General features: G+C 43.0%; 1 protein-coding gene across 5 annotated transcripts in view; it reads left to right on the top strand.

Moving 5' to 3' along the window:
• The window catches only part of LOC120560874 (netrin-G2-like), a 35,694-nt gene that overhangs the window by 8,932 nt on the left and 13,208 nt on the right, over positions 1–13,554 (top strand). For 2 of the 5 annotated variants that reach the window (XM_039803754.1, XM_039803755.1), the window contains 10 exons: positions 1,075–1,333; positions 2,355–2,500; positions 2,693–2,931; positions 3,836–4,008; positions 5,957–5,980; positions 6,934–8,289; positions 9,209–9,595; positions 10,111–10,206; positions 10,360–10,434; positions 13,273–13,440. In XM_039803754.1, the coding sequence (XP_039659688.1) occupies positions 1,075–1,333; positions 2,355–2,500; positions 2,693–2,931; positions 3,836–4,008; positions 5,957–5,980; positions 6,934–8,289; positions 9,209–9,595; positions 10,111–10,206; positions 10,360–10,434; positions 13,273–13,440 (2,923 nt within the window). The remainder of the gene's footprint in view (positions 1–1,074; positions 1,334–2,354; positions 2,501–2,692; positions 2,932–3,835; positions 4,009–5,956; positions 5,981–6,933; positions 8,290–9,208; positions 9,596–10,110; positions 10,207–10,359; positions 10,435–13,272; positions 13,441–13,554) is intronic. The other 3 variants (XM_039803759.1, XM_039803757.1, XM_039803756.1) reach the window with 3 other exon arrangements.

Below are 13,554 nucleotides of genomic sequence, written 5' to 3'. Positions count from 1 at the left end.
GTATCAATAAAAAAAATCTATTTATCTATCTATCTAAATGTAAATACCAGGAAACATTCTGAACTCTTACTCATACTCATCTTTTGATCTTAAACCCAAATGTATTCAGTGAACAACAAAAGCAAAGGAATTTGCCTTGCCGTTCCAGTACTTCTGGAGGGGACTGTTTGTTACTGGGACACACACACAGTCACACAGTAAACCTTCTGCAGTTGTGTTCGAGGCTGCACTTTGTACCGGTGTTGTTTCTGCTCACATTAAAGTCAAATATTTAACAGGGGACATGGACCAATCATTGCATTGTTTATGGGTTTTATAGTTCAGACAGTGTAATATTACTTTTAGCATGAGCAATTTGCTCCTTTTTAACTCAACCCTGGAGTGTTTGGTCAGATAGTCCGGTTTGTTTGGGGCAGTGTGGAAGTTCATTAAACTCTGGTCCGCCTGAAAACGAGAGTCTCTGTTCTCTAGAGGTCAGTCTACTTTAGGTGGTCTGCCTGAAACCTAGGGTCTCTGTTCTCTAGAGGATAGTCTACTTTAGGTGGTCCGCCTGAAAACGAGGGTCTCTCGTCTCTAGATGTCAGTCTACTTTAGGTGAGCACAACCCAACCCAAATACAGGAAGTGAACCAAAAACAATTACTAGCTGCAGTTTCAACCTTTATGGGATATGGGTGGTTTGTCCCCCCTCTAATACGACCCACAGGAGTGTTTCATAAGTCAGCGCCCCCTAGTGGTGGCAGGAAATATGTCCTCATATCTAAACCAGAGAAGGTAACAGTCATGGTTTTAAATTTGACTCTCTTATATATCACCTTACCTGCTTTGCTCCCGTCATAATTACTATGGCAACTATAAACTTAAATATAGGTCGTAATTGATGCTTAAACAAATGACTTATGGGGGCTTTTTTTCGGGGAGGACAGTGTCCAAAAGCATGAGGCTGGATTCCTCATACATCAATAAACCTGAAATGTTTCTACAAACTAACTAAAAAATGAAATAACGTCCTAAATCTTTCCCACAGTACCTTTAAATCTTTCTGAACTCTGCGTTGTGTTGGTGTGTTGTGCAGGAGAACCCGTACCTGTGCAGCGATGAGTGTGACGCATCCAGCCCTGACCTGTCTCACCCTCCTCAGCTGATGGGAGACAGGGAGAGGGGGGGGCTCATCACCTACTGGCAGACGGTCACATGGTCCAGGTATCCTGAGCCCCTATTGGCCAACATCACGCTGTCCTGGAACAAGAGTCTGGAGGTGGTCGATGACATCGTCGTCACCTTCGAGTATGGCCGGCCAACCAGCATGGTGCTGGAGAAATCTATGGACAAAGGTGAAAAAAAGGAAACACCACATACAATTTTAAATGAAGTTAACTGGTGACACAATACAGTAACGTGAGCTATTTAAATCAGCTGATACATGGTTACACCTCATTGGCTCTTACCTGTGTATCTCCGTGTGGACTTCATCTACAGCAATCCCACCAATCAGTCCCAAAACCTCCCAGTTAGAGAGGAAATTATCTAACATATTCTTTATAAAACCTCCCAGTTAGAGAGGAAATGATCTAACATATTCTTTATAAAACCTCCCAGTTAGAGAGGAAATGATCTAACATATTCTTTATAAAACCTCCCAGTTAGAGAGGAAATGATCTAAACATATTCTTTATAAAACCTCCCAGTTAAAGAGGAAATGATCTAAACATATTCTTTATAAAACCTCCCAGTTAAAGAGGAAATGATCTAAACATATTCTTTATAAAACCTCCCAGTTAAAGAGGAAATGATCTAAACATATTCTTTATAAAACCTCCCAGTTAGAGAGGAAATGATCTAAACATATTCTTTATAAAACCTCTCAGTTAGAGAGGAAATTATCTAACATATTCTTTATAAAACCTCTCAGTTAGAGAGGAAATGATCTAACATATTCTTTATAAAACCTCCCAGTTAGAGAGGAAATGATCTAACATATTCTTTATATAACCTCCCAGTTGGAGAGGAAATTATCTAACATATTATATATAAATCTTTACAATCATTCCCTGAAAGAACCGAGCAGGTCTGCCTTGTTGCACCGTCCACATCTTCTTCATAACTTGACATTTTCAGCGTGTAGCTCGCTAGCTCGATGTTTGCTGTTGTTTTCCGAAGAGAACGGAGTTAGAGAACGGAAACACACAGAGAGAGAGAGGACGGAGAGGGACAAAGGCTGACATCTTTTTCCTGAAAATGTTCTTCTATTGATCCAGACTAGGTAGCATCTAAAGCATTTTGGGTATCGTGTAGTACTGATGGAAGATAATTAAGGAATAAAAACTGTTATTGATCAGTGTTTTTGTGTTTCAGGTGTAACATGGCAGCCGTATCAGTACTACGCTGATGATTGTCTGGAGGCGTTCGGTATGTCTCCTAAACAGGTCTCTGATTTAGCACCGAGCAACTTAACCCGGGTCATCTGCACTGAGCAGTACTCGCGCTGGGTCGGAGCCAAGGTGGGTAACTGGTCGTACTGGGAACAGGATAAAACTAATGATCCATCCATATATACTTCTTTTTTTAAATTATCTGAGAAACTTTCAATAGATTGATGAAGAAGTAAAAACAATGTTTGATAAATAGGAAAGGTGTACTGTTCCTGAATAGCTGAAAAGAAAGATAGCTGAGTGTGAGTGTTGGACCAACAGGAGGAGAAGATCGTGGTGTTCGAGGTGCGCGCTCGGTTCGGGGTGTTTGCAGGTCCAAAGCTGATCAACATGCACGCGCTGTACACCCGGATGGAGACCATGAAGGGTCTGAGAGACTTCTTTACCTTCACCAACCTCCGCCTGAGACTCCTCCGCCCAGCGCTGGGAGGGACATACGTCCAGAGAGACAACCTGCTGAAATACTTCTACGCTGTTTCAAACATCGATGTTCCTGCCAGGTATCCAGATAAACTTCACATCACGCTGATGTTTGTCCATTTATCTGATCACTTTGGTTTTTATTAGTTATTTGAAGCTATAAAAATCGGCTGAAACCTCATAATTGACAGCTGGGACTGACTCCTGATTGGTGGGGCTGGTGTATGTGCGGGACTTGGATACCGCGGTTTCACCGCCAGATTACTACTGCACAGACTTTGGCTCCAAAAGTACAAGATCCGGGGGATACAGTCTGCGGTTTACATGGTTCTGTAGATGCTAGCTCGCACCCGATACACGTGTGGACGTCAACAAGGTAAAACTGCGCAGGCGTGCACGCGGTCAGCATCAACAGACATTACTGCAGGGTTAGTCTCTTATGCCCAGACCTTCCTCCACAGCACTGTGGAGGAACACAGCAATCCTGAATGGGAGAAAAATGTGGTTGTTTATTGGCATTTCTTTAAACCAATCACAATCATCTTGGGTGGTGCTAAGCTCCGGACGGAGCCACGGTGCCTCTGCTAAATAGTCTCAGGAAGGAACCTGTTTTGGTGGAACATGTGTACGTTCAAAAGTAGTTTTAGTCGTGCAACAGAAAACTCCGATTGGACAGATAGTCTAGCTAGCTGTCTGGATTTACCCTGCAGAGATCTGAGGAGCAGTTAACCATAGTCCTCACAAATCCACCGGAGGTTAGAACGCCAACACAAAAAAAGAGGAAGGGGACGGACATCTCATAAATGAGGGACATCTAGAGGAATTCCCTGTGGTACCTAAACAATCCCGTAAATGAATTGCTGTCGATATAGACTACTGCAGTGTTTATATATCACACTCTTGGTTGCCGAAAATTGTTAATAATTTCCCCCAAATTTGGGATCACATTTTGTGTGTGTGTGTGTGTGTGTGTGTTTCCTGCAGGTGTAAGTGTAACCAGCATGCATCTCAGTGTGTGTTACGGGATGCGACGCTGCAGTGTGAATGCGACCACAACACAAGTGGACAGGACTGTCAGCGCTGCAGACAAGGGTTCAAATCCCGCAGCTGGAGACCGGGATCATACCTGCCGCTGCCCAGAGGCTCCGCCAACACCTGTACGTACCTAAACACACACACTAAACACCTGAACACACACACCAACACCTGTACATACCTAAACACACACACCAACACCTGTACGTACCTGAACACACACACTAAAAACACACCAACGCTTGTACGTACCTAAACACACACACCAACACCTGAGGCCTGTACTACGAAGCAGGATTTGGCGTTAGCGAGCTAACTTCAGCTTCAACCCAGGATTTTCTGTATCACGAAGGTGGATCACTTGTTATCGGGTTCAATCGCCGTGGTAACTCATGCTGAATGCCTAACCTGGTCGGGAGCAGGTTAATTTGGAGATTAGATATCAACTGGTGTTAAAGCACCGCCTACTGACCAATCAATACTCCGTTGATAACGGCGTCAACGTTCTTAGAAGATCAGGTGGAGCTCAATGCAGAGAGAGAGAAAGAGAGAGAGAGAGAGAGAGAGAGGTGCGCTCATAAAAGTTAAAACATTTAGAGACCGACAACCCCGTTAACATTCACTGATGGGTATCTTTATGAAAGATATAGATCTTAAGAGGAATGAATTACATATAGGCTATTCAGCCTATAGATGTTAAGAAAAAAGCACGGATGACAATTCAAAATGTTACAAAAATATAATGGAAAGTAGCCTATGTTGTTACGTGTCATTGGGCATTTTTAAGTGGTTAGCCTATATAGAAATCCTGGACCTTACTATCACATAGACTACACCACTGGAAGTGATATTGATAGGATAAGCGTTGTGATTTACGTAAAACAGCGTCAGCTTTTTTTGCCAGCTTTCCTTCCTGCATTTTGCCTGTAAAACGTGTTTGTGTTCTTCATATTTATGTAGAATTATAATTTGCTCTTCTTGTTTAAAATATGCGGCTCTGGTAGATGTTTGCGATTGGTCGTGCTGTGTAAACCTTGCCTCTTTTATGTGAATCCGCACGCCACTGGATTGGGAAACCCTGAGTTGACTGAACTAGATGATAACCAGCGTCATGATACAGCTTATGCGGGACCGCGGTTGTTAGGTTAGGTGAAGCCGGATAACTGAAAGAGATCCAGAGCATGTCTTGCTTCATAGTACAGGTCTCTGTACGTACCTAAACACAAACACTAAACACACACACCAACACCTGTACCTACCTAAACACACACACTAAAAACACACCAACACCTGTACATACCTGAACACACACACTAAACACCTGAACACACACACCAACACCTGTATGTACCTAAACACACACACTAAACACCTGAACACACACACCAACACCTGTACGTACCTAAACACAAACACTAAACACACACACTAAACACCTGAACACCCACACCAACACTTGTACATACCTAAACACACACACCAACACCTGTACATACCTGAACACCAACCCATTCTCACCCCAACTTGTCACATACTGACTCTTGGTCAGCGGCTCTCAGTGTCAGATACTGACACACAAATCACCCTTTAGTGTCTGTACAACCCAGGAGACCAAGGCTCATGTCCCGTTCATGTCCTGTGTGTCACTGAAACGTACGTTTTGTAAGCCCACACATCATCTTTCCCTAACCCCAACTAAGTGGTTTTACTCTGCATGTTGAAAGTGACGCCAAAGGGTCTGACCCAGAGCGTCAAAAAGTGACGCCAAGCAACCCACTCAGTAATTTTGCTTGCTCTCCTTTGTTCCTTTGCTCCTTCATTCCTTCGTACATTGTCGTTGTTGTCCTAGTAGTTTAGTCGTTAATTTGTTTGTTGGTTTGTTTTCGTCATCTAACAAACAAACCAACAAGCAAACTTACTAACTATTTAACAAATGGACAAACTTAAGAACTGACGAACAAACTACCTGAACACCAACACTGTTGATGTTCAGGAAGTTCTGTACCTGAACTCAGTCTGTGGATCATCAGAAGAAAACAGTAACATGTTATCTTCTTTTGTCTTCTTCAGGTGAGGCAGCAGAAACAGCAGACAGTAAGTACTGTTCACCTGTTCACGTGTTGGTTGCGTTTCATTGCATCCCCTTCATCATCACCTCTGTCTCCACTCACAATTTTGCATTGTGGGACATAGTATTAGTGAAGTGAAGAATCACAACAGGTTTAGTTAGTTAGTTAGTAAGTTAGTTAGTTAGGAACTTCATTGTAAATTTTGGAAATGTGTTTTTAGCTGTACAAGACAAGATTAACAGACAGTAACAATAACATAATATATTATAATAAATATAAATAATATATAAATATATATTTTCATCAGGTGGAATTTAAATAGAATAACATTTCTGCAAAGACTGATCGGTCGATCACATGAGTGGCTCAGTTTAATATCAGGGTGAATTCTGGGCATTCGTTAATCCGTCGTTAGAGCGAGTTGACACACTGACAGATGGTGTGTGTTTAATCTGTAAATCACTTCACACACACACACACACACACGCACACTCGTTACCATGACAATCAGCGGTTTCTAAGATGCCTCAAAGCTTCAAACTGTCCAACAGGGTAAACAGATTAATTTTATCCACAAAGATCCAATAGTGATGTAGATAAATAAAGAGTAGATAGTAAACAATCTGACAAAGGAGATGTAAGAGTGGCTAAATCCAAACAACTGGTCAAATATGGACACAAAGACTCATAGAGTCATAGACTCATAAAGTCCCTCCCCTTCTTGTTTCCACCCTAGGACTTTATTTCAGTGAAAATGTGTCCGGTAGTTAATGGAGAAAGACACATAATGTTTAAATTCTGTTTGAATTGAGCCATGAATTGAACAAATCTGATGTTTATCAGTTTAAAAGATAATTAGCAAGTAACATTTCGGTGAACTGAAACGCTTGCAGTGTTTATGTTCTGCAGAGACTTGAGTCAGTGTCTTTCAGGAACGGAAAGCTGAGATTCACTAAAGAGACTCTTCTTCCCTGACAGCGGCTGGTGACTCTGACTCAGCAACATCTGATAGACCCCCTGCCTCATCAGATCGAGTGACTGACACTACAACTACTACTACTACTACTACTACTGAAAGTACTACTGCTGCTCCTATAACTGAATATACGACCACTACTGACATTATTATAACTTCTGACACTCCTATAACTGAATATACCACCCCTACTGACAGTATTACTCCAGCTAACACTTTTGGCATTGACTTTTCTGACATTTCTATGACTACTTTTCTGTACATGTTGACTTCTGATGAAGCTGACGCTACTATAACTGAATATACCACCCCTACTGAACCTTTAGGCACTTCCACTGCTGACTTTACTACGACTACAGACATTTCTACAACTACTTTTCTGTACACGTTGAATTCTGATGCAGCAGACACTACTATAACTGAATATACCACCCCTATTGACACTTTCGGCACTTCCACTACCGACTTTACTATGACTACAGACAGTTTTATAACTACTTTCACGTACATGTTGACTTCTGAATCAGCTTCTACAAGCACAGTGAGTCCATCTGCTGTCACAAATACAGCCAGTACTCCTTCTACCACTGACACATTGAGTATTACTGCTGAAACAAGTTCTAGCAGTGAAACTAGCACTGTATTCGACAAAGACAGTGTTCTTACTTTTAGTACCATTATGACTGAAACTAGCTCTACAACTGACTTTGTTGGTACAAACGATGCTGGGGACTTTCCCGAAGCTGGAGTAGACTCTACGACTACAAAAGTTGACACAGTTTTTAGTACTTCAGACTCTGATCTGTTTCCAGAATTTAGCAGTTCAGCAGAACCAAAAGCGGATACATTTCCATCCAGAAGTCCAGCTCCAGAGACAGGAGACACTCTGTACAAACCAGTTTCCACAATCCCAGACACCACCACTCCCAGTACCACTGTTACCACCTCCAGTTACACCAGTGCCAACAGCCCCACTGTCCCAGACTGCAGCACTGACTCTGAAGTGTCTATTTCTGACCCAGTGACTCCGCCCCCTGACTCCACCACCTCACCAGACAACACAGACTCCACCCTCTCTTGGACTGGTACTATCTTACCTTCTGATGGGCCAACAACATCAACCGGGGCTCCAACAACAACAGTCCTCCCAGAAATAACCCTGGCCAGTGACAGGGCATTATCTGGAGATACAGACCCAACCAACCAGGCTGGAGATGCTCTACCCACAGCAGGAGCTGACACAACTTCTCCTGATGTTCTTCCAGAGACTCCGATCAGTGCACCACCTCCTGATCTACCTCCTCCAGATGGAGCCTTTCCAGATATTCCCCCTCTGGATGAACCTCCACCTGATAAAGGTCTTTCTAATGAACCTCCTTTGGATGTACTTTCTCCTGATGTACCTTATCCTAATGTTCCTCCATCTGATATATCTTCTCTGGATGTACTTTCTCCTAATGTACCTTATCCTAATGTTTCCCCATCTGATATATCTCCTCCAGATGTTACTCCCTCTGATATATCTCCTCCAGATGTTACTTCCTCTGATATATCTCCTCCAGATGTTTCTCCATCTGATATATCTCCTCCAGATGTTACTCCCTCTGATATATCTCCTCCAGATGTTCCTCCCCCTGATGTACTTTCTCCTGATCTCCCTCCTCCAGATGAAGCTTTTCCAGATAAACCTCCTGATGTACCTTCACCTGATGAAGGTCCTTCTAATGTACCTCCCTCTGATATATCTCTTCTGGAAGTACCTCTCCCTGATCTACCTTCTCCTAATGTACCTCCCTCTGATATATCTCTTCTGGAAGTACCTCTCCCTGATCTACCTTCTCGTAATGTACCTCCCTCTGATATATCTCTTCTGGAAGTACCTCTCCCCCCCCCCCATTTTTATTTTTTTTTTTTTTTTTTTTTTTTCTTTTTTCTCTCTTTCTTTTTTTTTTTTTTTTTTTTTTTTTTTTTTTTTTTTTTTTTTTTTTTTTTTTTTTTTTTTTTTTTTTTTGGGGGGGTCTTTTTTCTCACCTTTTTTTTCCTCTTTTTTTTTTTTTTTGTGTTTTTGAGCGGGAGCCGCTTCTGGGGCCCCCAGTTATATAAAAAATTTCTTCTTCGGGCAAGAACCCCCCCATATTTTTTTTTTTTTTTCCTCCCCCTTTTTTTTTTTTTTTTTATTTTTTTTTTTTTTTTTTTTTGAAGGAGGAAGCAATGCTGCACTAGACACACGCTCCGCCACCTCAGATCCGTCTGACCCTGCTGATGATTTGGCCCCAGTGGACTTTAGCTTCCCTTCTCTGGGTGACCCATCTTCAGCTGACCGTGGACCAGATTCTGGACCAGATTATGGACCAGTGCCTGTTGGTGATCCTGGGAACTTTCCAGATAATTCCCGTGAATCTGTTGATATTTCTGGATCAAATTCAGTCGACTCTGGACTGGATTCTGTCTCAGCCGGGCTGGATACAGAGGAAGCAGTAAAAGGTGGAATTGAGTCAACTCCTGAAGCAGTAGATGATCCAGGAGTAGATTCCTCTGCATCTCAGATGGAAGTAAAGTCTTCTGGAGAGGATTCAGCTGCTAGGGGACCAGCAGGAGGCTCAGAATCAGTTGCAAAGAAAGACTCTAAACAAGAGAAGACAGAAGAGCAAAAAGAGGAGAAAGGTACAACATATGTGTACAATGTGTACAATATATCTAAAACACTGGGCGCACATTCAGAGATCCTTTGTAATTTACTTTTCCACAAATAGCTGTGGATGCTGTATAGCCACAAAACAATAACATGATTTCTACATCAGTAAATTAAGTTGAATGTGATAGATTACTGACATTAAGCAGGTTTCAAGTGACTGTGAATTTATTTTCATGAAGGAAATCAGGTCCATCACTCCCTGCTAACTGCACCTGTCCTGTCAGGATAAAAAGTAGCTGCACACACATGGAGAACTGGCAACAATAAACTGGAAGTATAAATGAGGAGAGAGACACAATGCTAAGAAAGTCCAGATGTAACTTTTACCTGCATAAACCTGCTGAGAACTGACTCTGTAAATGTTGAGTTTCTTTCAAAGCAGCTGCAGCAGCTTCACATGTTGATCAAACTGCAGTCAAACAAACTCTGTGATTCATATTTCCATACACATTTAAAACATTTCCTTCTCTGTTAAACCATCCAGTCACTGAGGCCAAAGATGAAACACCAAAGGAAACAAAAGAAGGAAAAGAAACAAAAGAAGGAAAGGAGAAAGATGACAAAGGCTATGAGAAAAAAGGTACAATATGTATAAACAGTCGTGGAACTTCCACCTACTGGCTAGCATTAGCATTAGCAACAGCGGCAGTAGAAGTAGTCACAGTACGTCCGATACTTCAGTAGCAGTGCTGAGGTCTGATTGGCGGTTACAAATCTTGTTTTGTGGTTAAAGCGCCCCAAAAGATTCTGATTCCAGGAGGACCAAAGGTCAGTCAGCTGTCCAAAATCGCCTACGTCTCCTTCCAGGGTAAGAACACCTCTTCAACCTGAGACCCTTCCCACTGTAAATAGACCCCTCCCCCTGCAAATATACACTTCCCACTGTATATAGACCCATCCTCCTCTAAATAGACCCCTCCTCCTGTAAATAGACCACTCCCCTTGTACACAGACCCCTCCCCCTGTAAATAGACTCCTCCCCTGTAAATTGATTCCTCCCCTTTAAATAGACCCTTCCCCCTGTAAATAGACTCCTCCCCTGTAAATAGACCACTCCCCCTATAAATACACCCCTCCCCTCTAAATAGAGTGTGTGGATGATCTGTAATCTCAATGTATTCAGTCTCTCTGACAACAACCTTCAAATGAAACAATGAAAACTTTATATAAAACATCATTTTGTTGATTCTGAGCCAGCCAGCTTTTAGATCAGTTGAGGTATTTCCCATCATGCCCTGGGTCTTTCAGACAGCGCCTGGCCCTATAAAAACTTTGACCGCCTTGATATTGTAAGGTTATCATTGACCATGTGTGCATGACGTCACTTGGGATCAAGTCAGACATAAATCTACACAGCCTCATCATCCAACAAGTCTATTTTGTTTTTCCCATTACCATCCAACAGATGCTGCAGTAAATATTTACCACCGGGTTTATCAGACTGTGTAACTCTCTACAGACGGCTCACTGTCCAGTTCAAGACACAAACTAACTTACTAACAATCTGACCTGCACACATACCTGTCTACTCTGCTGCCATGCCCATCAGTGTTCATGTTTGCCTCACCTGTCACATGTAGGATGTCCTCCTTGCTGTGATGTGGGTGGAGCTTTGGGCGGGGTAATGGCCTACAGTGGGTGCCCACCCACTGTAGGCCATTCTTTAAAGGGACTGGATTTAAGAGAACACTATATTTAGAATATTTTCATGGCTTTCCCTTGCTGGCAGACAGCCCTTTACGACAGGGAAGTGAAGCCATTATCTCTGCTCTTTTCAAAGCCACCAGACTCTCTGCTCTACTGCTGCCTCCATTGCTTTGTTAGTTTATTACCAGGTTATTGTGGGACTTTGGTGTTTTAAAGGGTTAGAGGAACTAACCTGTCAGTGAAACTCAACACTTCCTGCACAGATATCTCACACTACATTACATTACATGTAATTTAGCTGACGCTTTTATCCAAAGCGACTTCCAATTAAGTGCTTTCAACCCTGAAGGTGCAAACTCCAGACAACAAGTAGTAAGTGCAAGTTCATTAGCTTTAAATAAGCTAAGAATATAAGAATGCTGTCCCTCGCTGTAAGGGGGCAGGTCAGCTGATGCAGAGCGGAGTGGGCGAGTTGGGGTACAGGGTTTGACCATGTCCTGGATGTATGCTGGGGCTGATCAGTTTGTAGCCTTGTATGCAAGTACTAGTATCTTGAAGCGGATGCGGGCAGCAACTGGTAACCAGTGAAGAGAGGAGGAGCGGTGTAGTGTGAGAGAACTTGGGGAGGTTGAAGACAAGTCGAGCTGCTGCGTTCTGAATGAGCTGCAGGGGTCGGACAACAGCCTGAACCAGAACCTGAGCCGCCTTCTGCGTCAGAAGAGGACGTATCCTTCTGATGTTATGCAGGATGTATCTACACGATTGGGTAGTTGCAGCGATGTTGGCAGTGAAGGTTAGTTGGTCGTCAAGTGTCACACCCAGGTTTCTAGCAGTCTGGGTGGGGACTACCACAGAGTTGTCTATTGTTATAGTCAGGTCCTGGGTAGGAGAGCCCTTCCCTGGAAGGAAAAGGAGCTCAGTCTTGTCAACGTTGAGTTTCAGTAGGTGTGTGGACATCCAAGAAGAGATGTCAGTCAGACAGGCCGAGATACGTGCTGCTACTTGAGTTTCAGACTCCGGAAAGGAGAGAATTAGTGGGGTGTCATCTGCATAGCTGTGATAATAAAAAAGCTGTGTGACTGAATGACAGACCCGAGAGAGTTGGTGTACAGAGAAAAGAGGAGGGGACCCAGGACTGATCCCTGGGGAACCCCAGTTTTGAGTGGGCAAGGATCTGAGGTAGATCCTCTCCAAGTTACCCAGTAGGTTCGGTCTGCCAGGTAAGATGCGAGCAAAGAGAGCGCAGATTGTCCAAATGACGATCTGGTGGTTCACTTTGTCGAAGGCAGCAGAAAGGTCCAGAAGGATGATTATGGAAGAGAGAGAGGTTGTTCTAGCGATGTGAAGCTGCTCAGTGGCAGTGGAAAAGCCTTTCCAATGGCTCTTCTGTTTGTGGTTGGTTTAATAAAATCTAAAATCTGCAGGAAGGGTTGTGTTTCATTGCCAGTATTTTATCAGTGATTTTCTATTTTTAAACATCAAAATAGAAGGGACAGAAACTACCAAAGTAACTAAGCAGTTTAAAGTTTTCACACTGCTCAAAGGTCCAAGATAATTGAGTTTAACTAGAGGCTATATTTAGAATATTTTGTCATTTTACTCCCGAGTTCTGAAGGGTGAAATCCAATCCGATCCAAATGTATTCATAGAGCACGTTTAAAAATAACAACAGCTGACCAACGTGCAATCAGAAAAACAAAAACATTTAAGAACACAATGAACACAAAACAACAAAAGGACAACAGTTTAACACAAAATGATCGTAATATCGAAGGGCAACTATCGTAATGTGTTAAAAGCCTAAGAATGAAAATATGTTTAATACTGGATTTAGGAGCTGGTCTGATTGGTAGAGGCGGTTGATTCCACAGTTTAGGGGCTATGACTGGCGAGGCCCGCGGTCTCCCCTGTTCTTCAACCTTGTTCTTTGTCCAAGCAGCGCGGTGTCTTTGAGTTTGAGCTCCAGATGTCGTGACAGATGTGTTTGTGTCTCCGTCAGACTGCGAGTGTAATGGTCACTCCAACCGCTGCAGCTACATCGACTTCATCAACGTGGTCACATGTGTGAGCTGTAAACACAACACACGAGGGCAGAACTGCCAGTTCTGTCGCCTCGGTTACTATAGAAACCCCTCGCTGCCGCTGGACGCCGAGGACGTCTGTGTCGGTCAGTAACACACACACGCACGCACACACACACACACACACACACACACACACACACAGACACAAACACACACACACACACACACAAACAGAGATACACATACACAGAGACACA

The sequence above is a fragment of the Perca fluviatilis genome, chromosome 6 (assembly GCF_010015445.1).
Source record: "Perca fluviatilis chromosome 6, GENO_Pfluv_1.0, whole genome shotgun sequence".
NCBI classification, from domain to species: Eukaryota; Metazoa; Chordata; class Actinopteri; order Perciformes; family Percidae; genus Perca; species Perca fluviatilis.
Note: the sequence above shows the minus strand (reverse complement) of the source record. Positions and strands in the feature narration are given on the sequence as shown.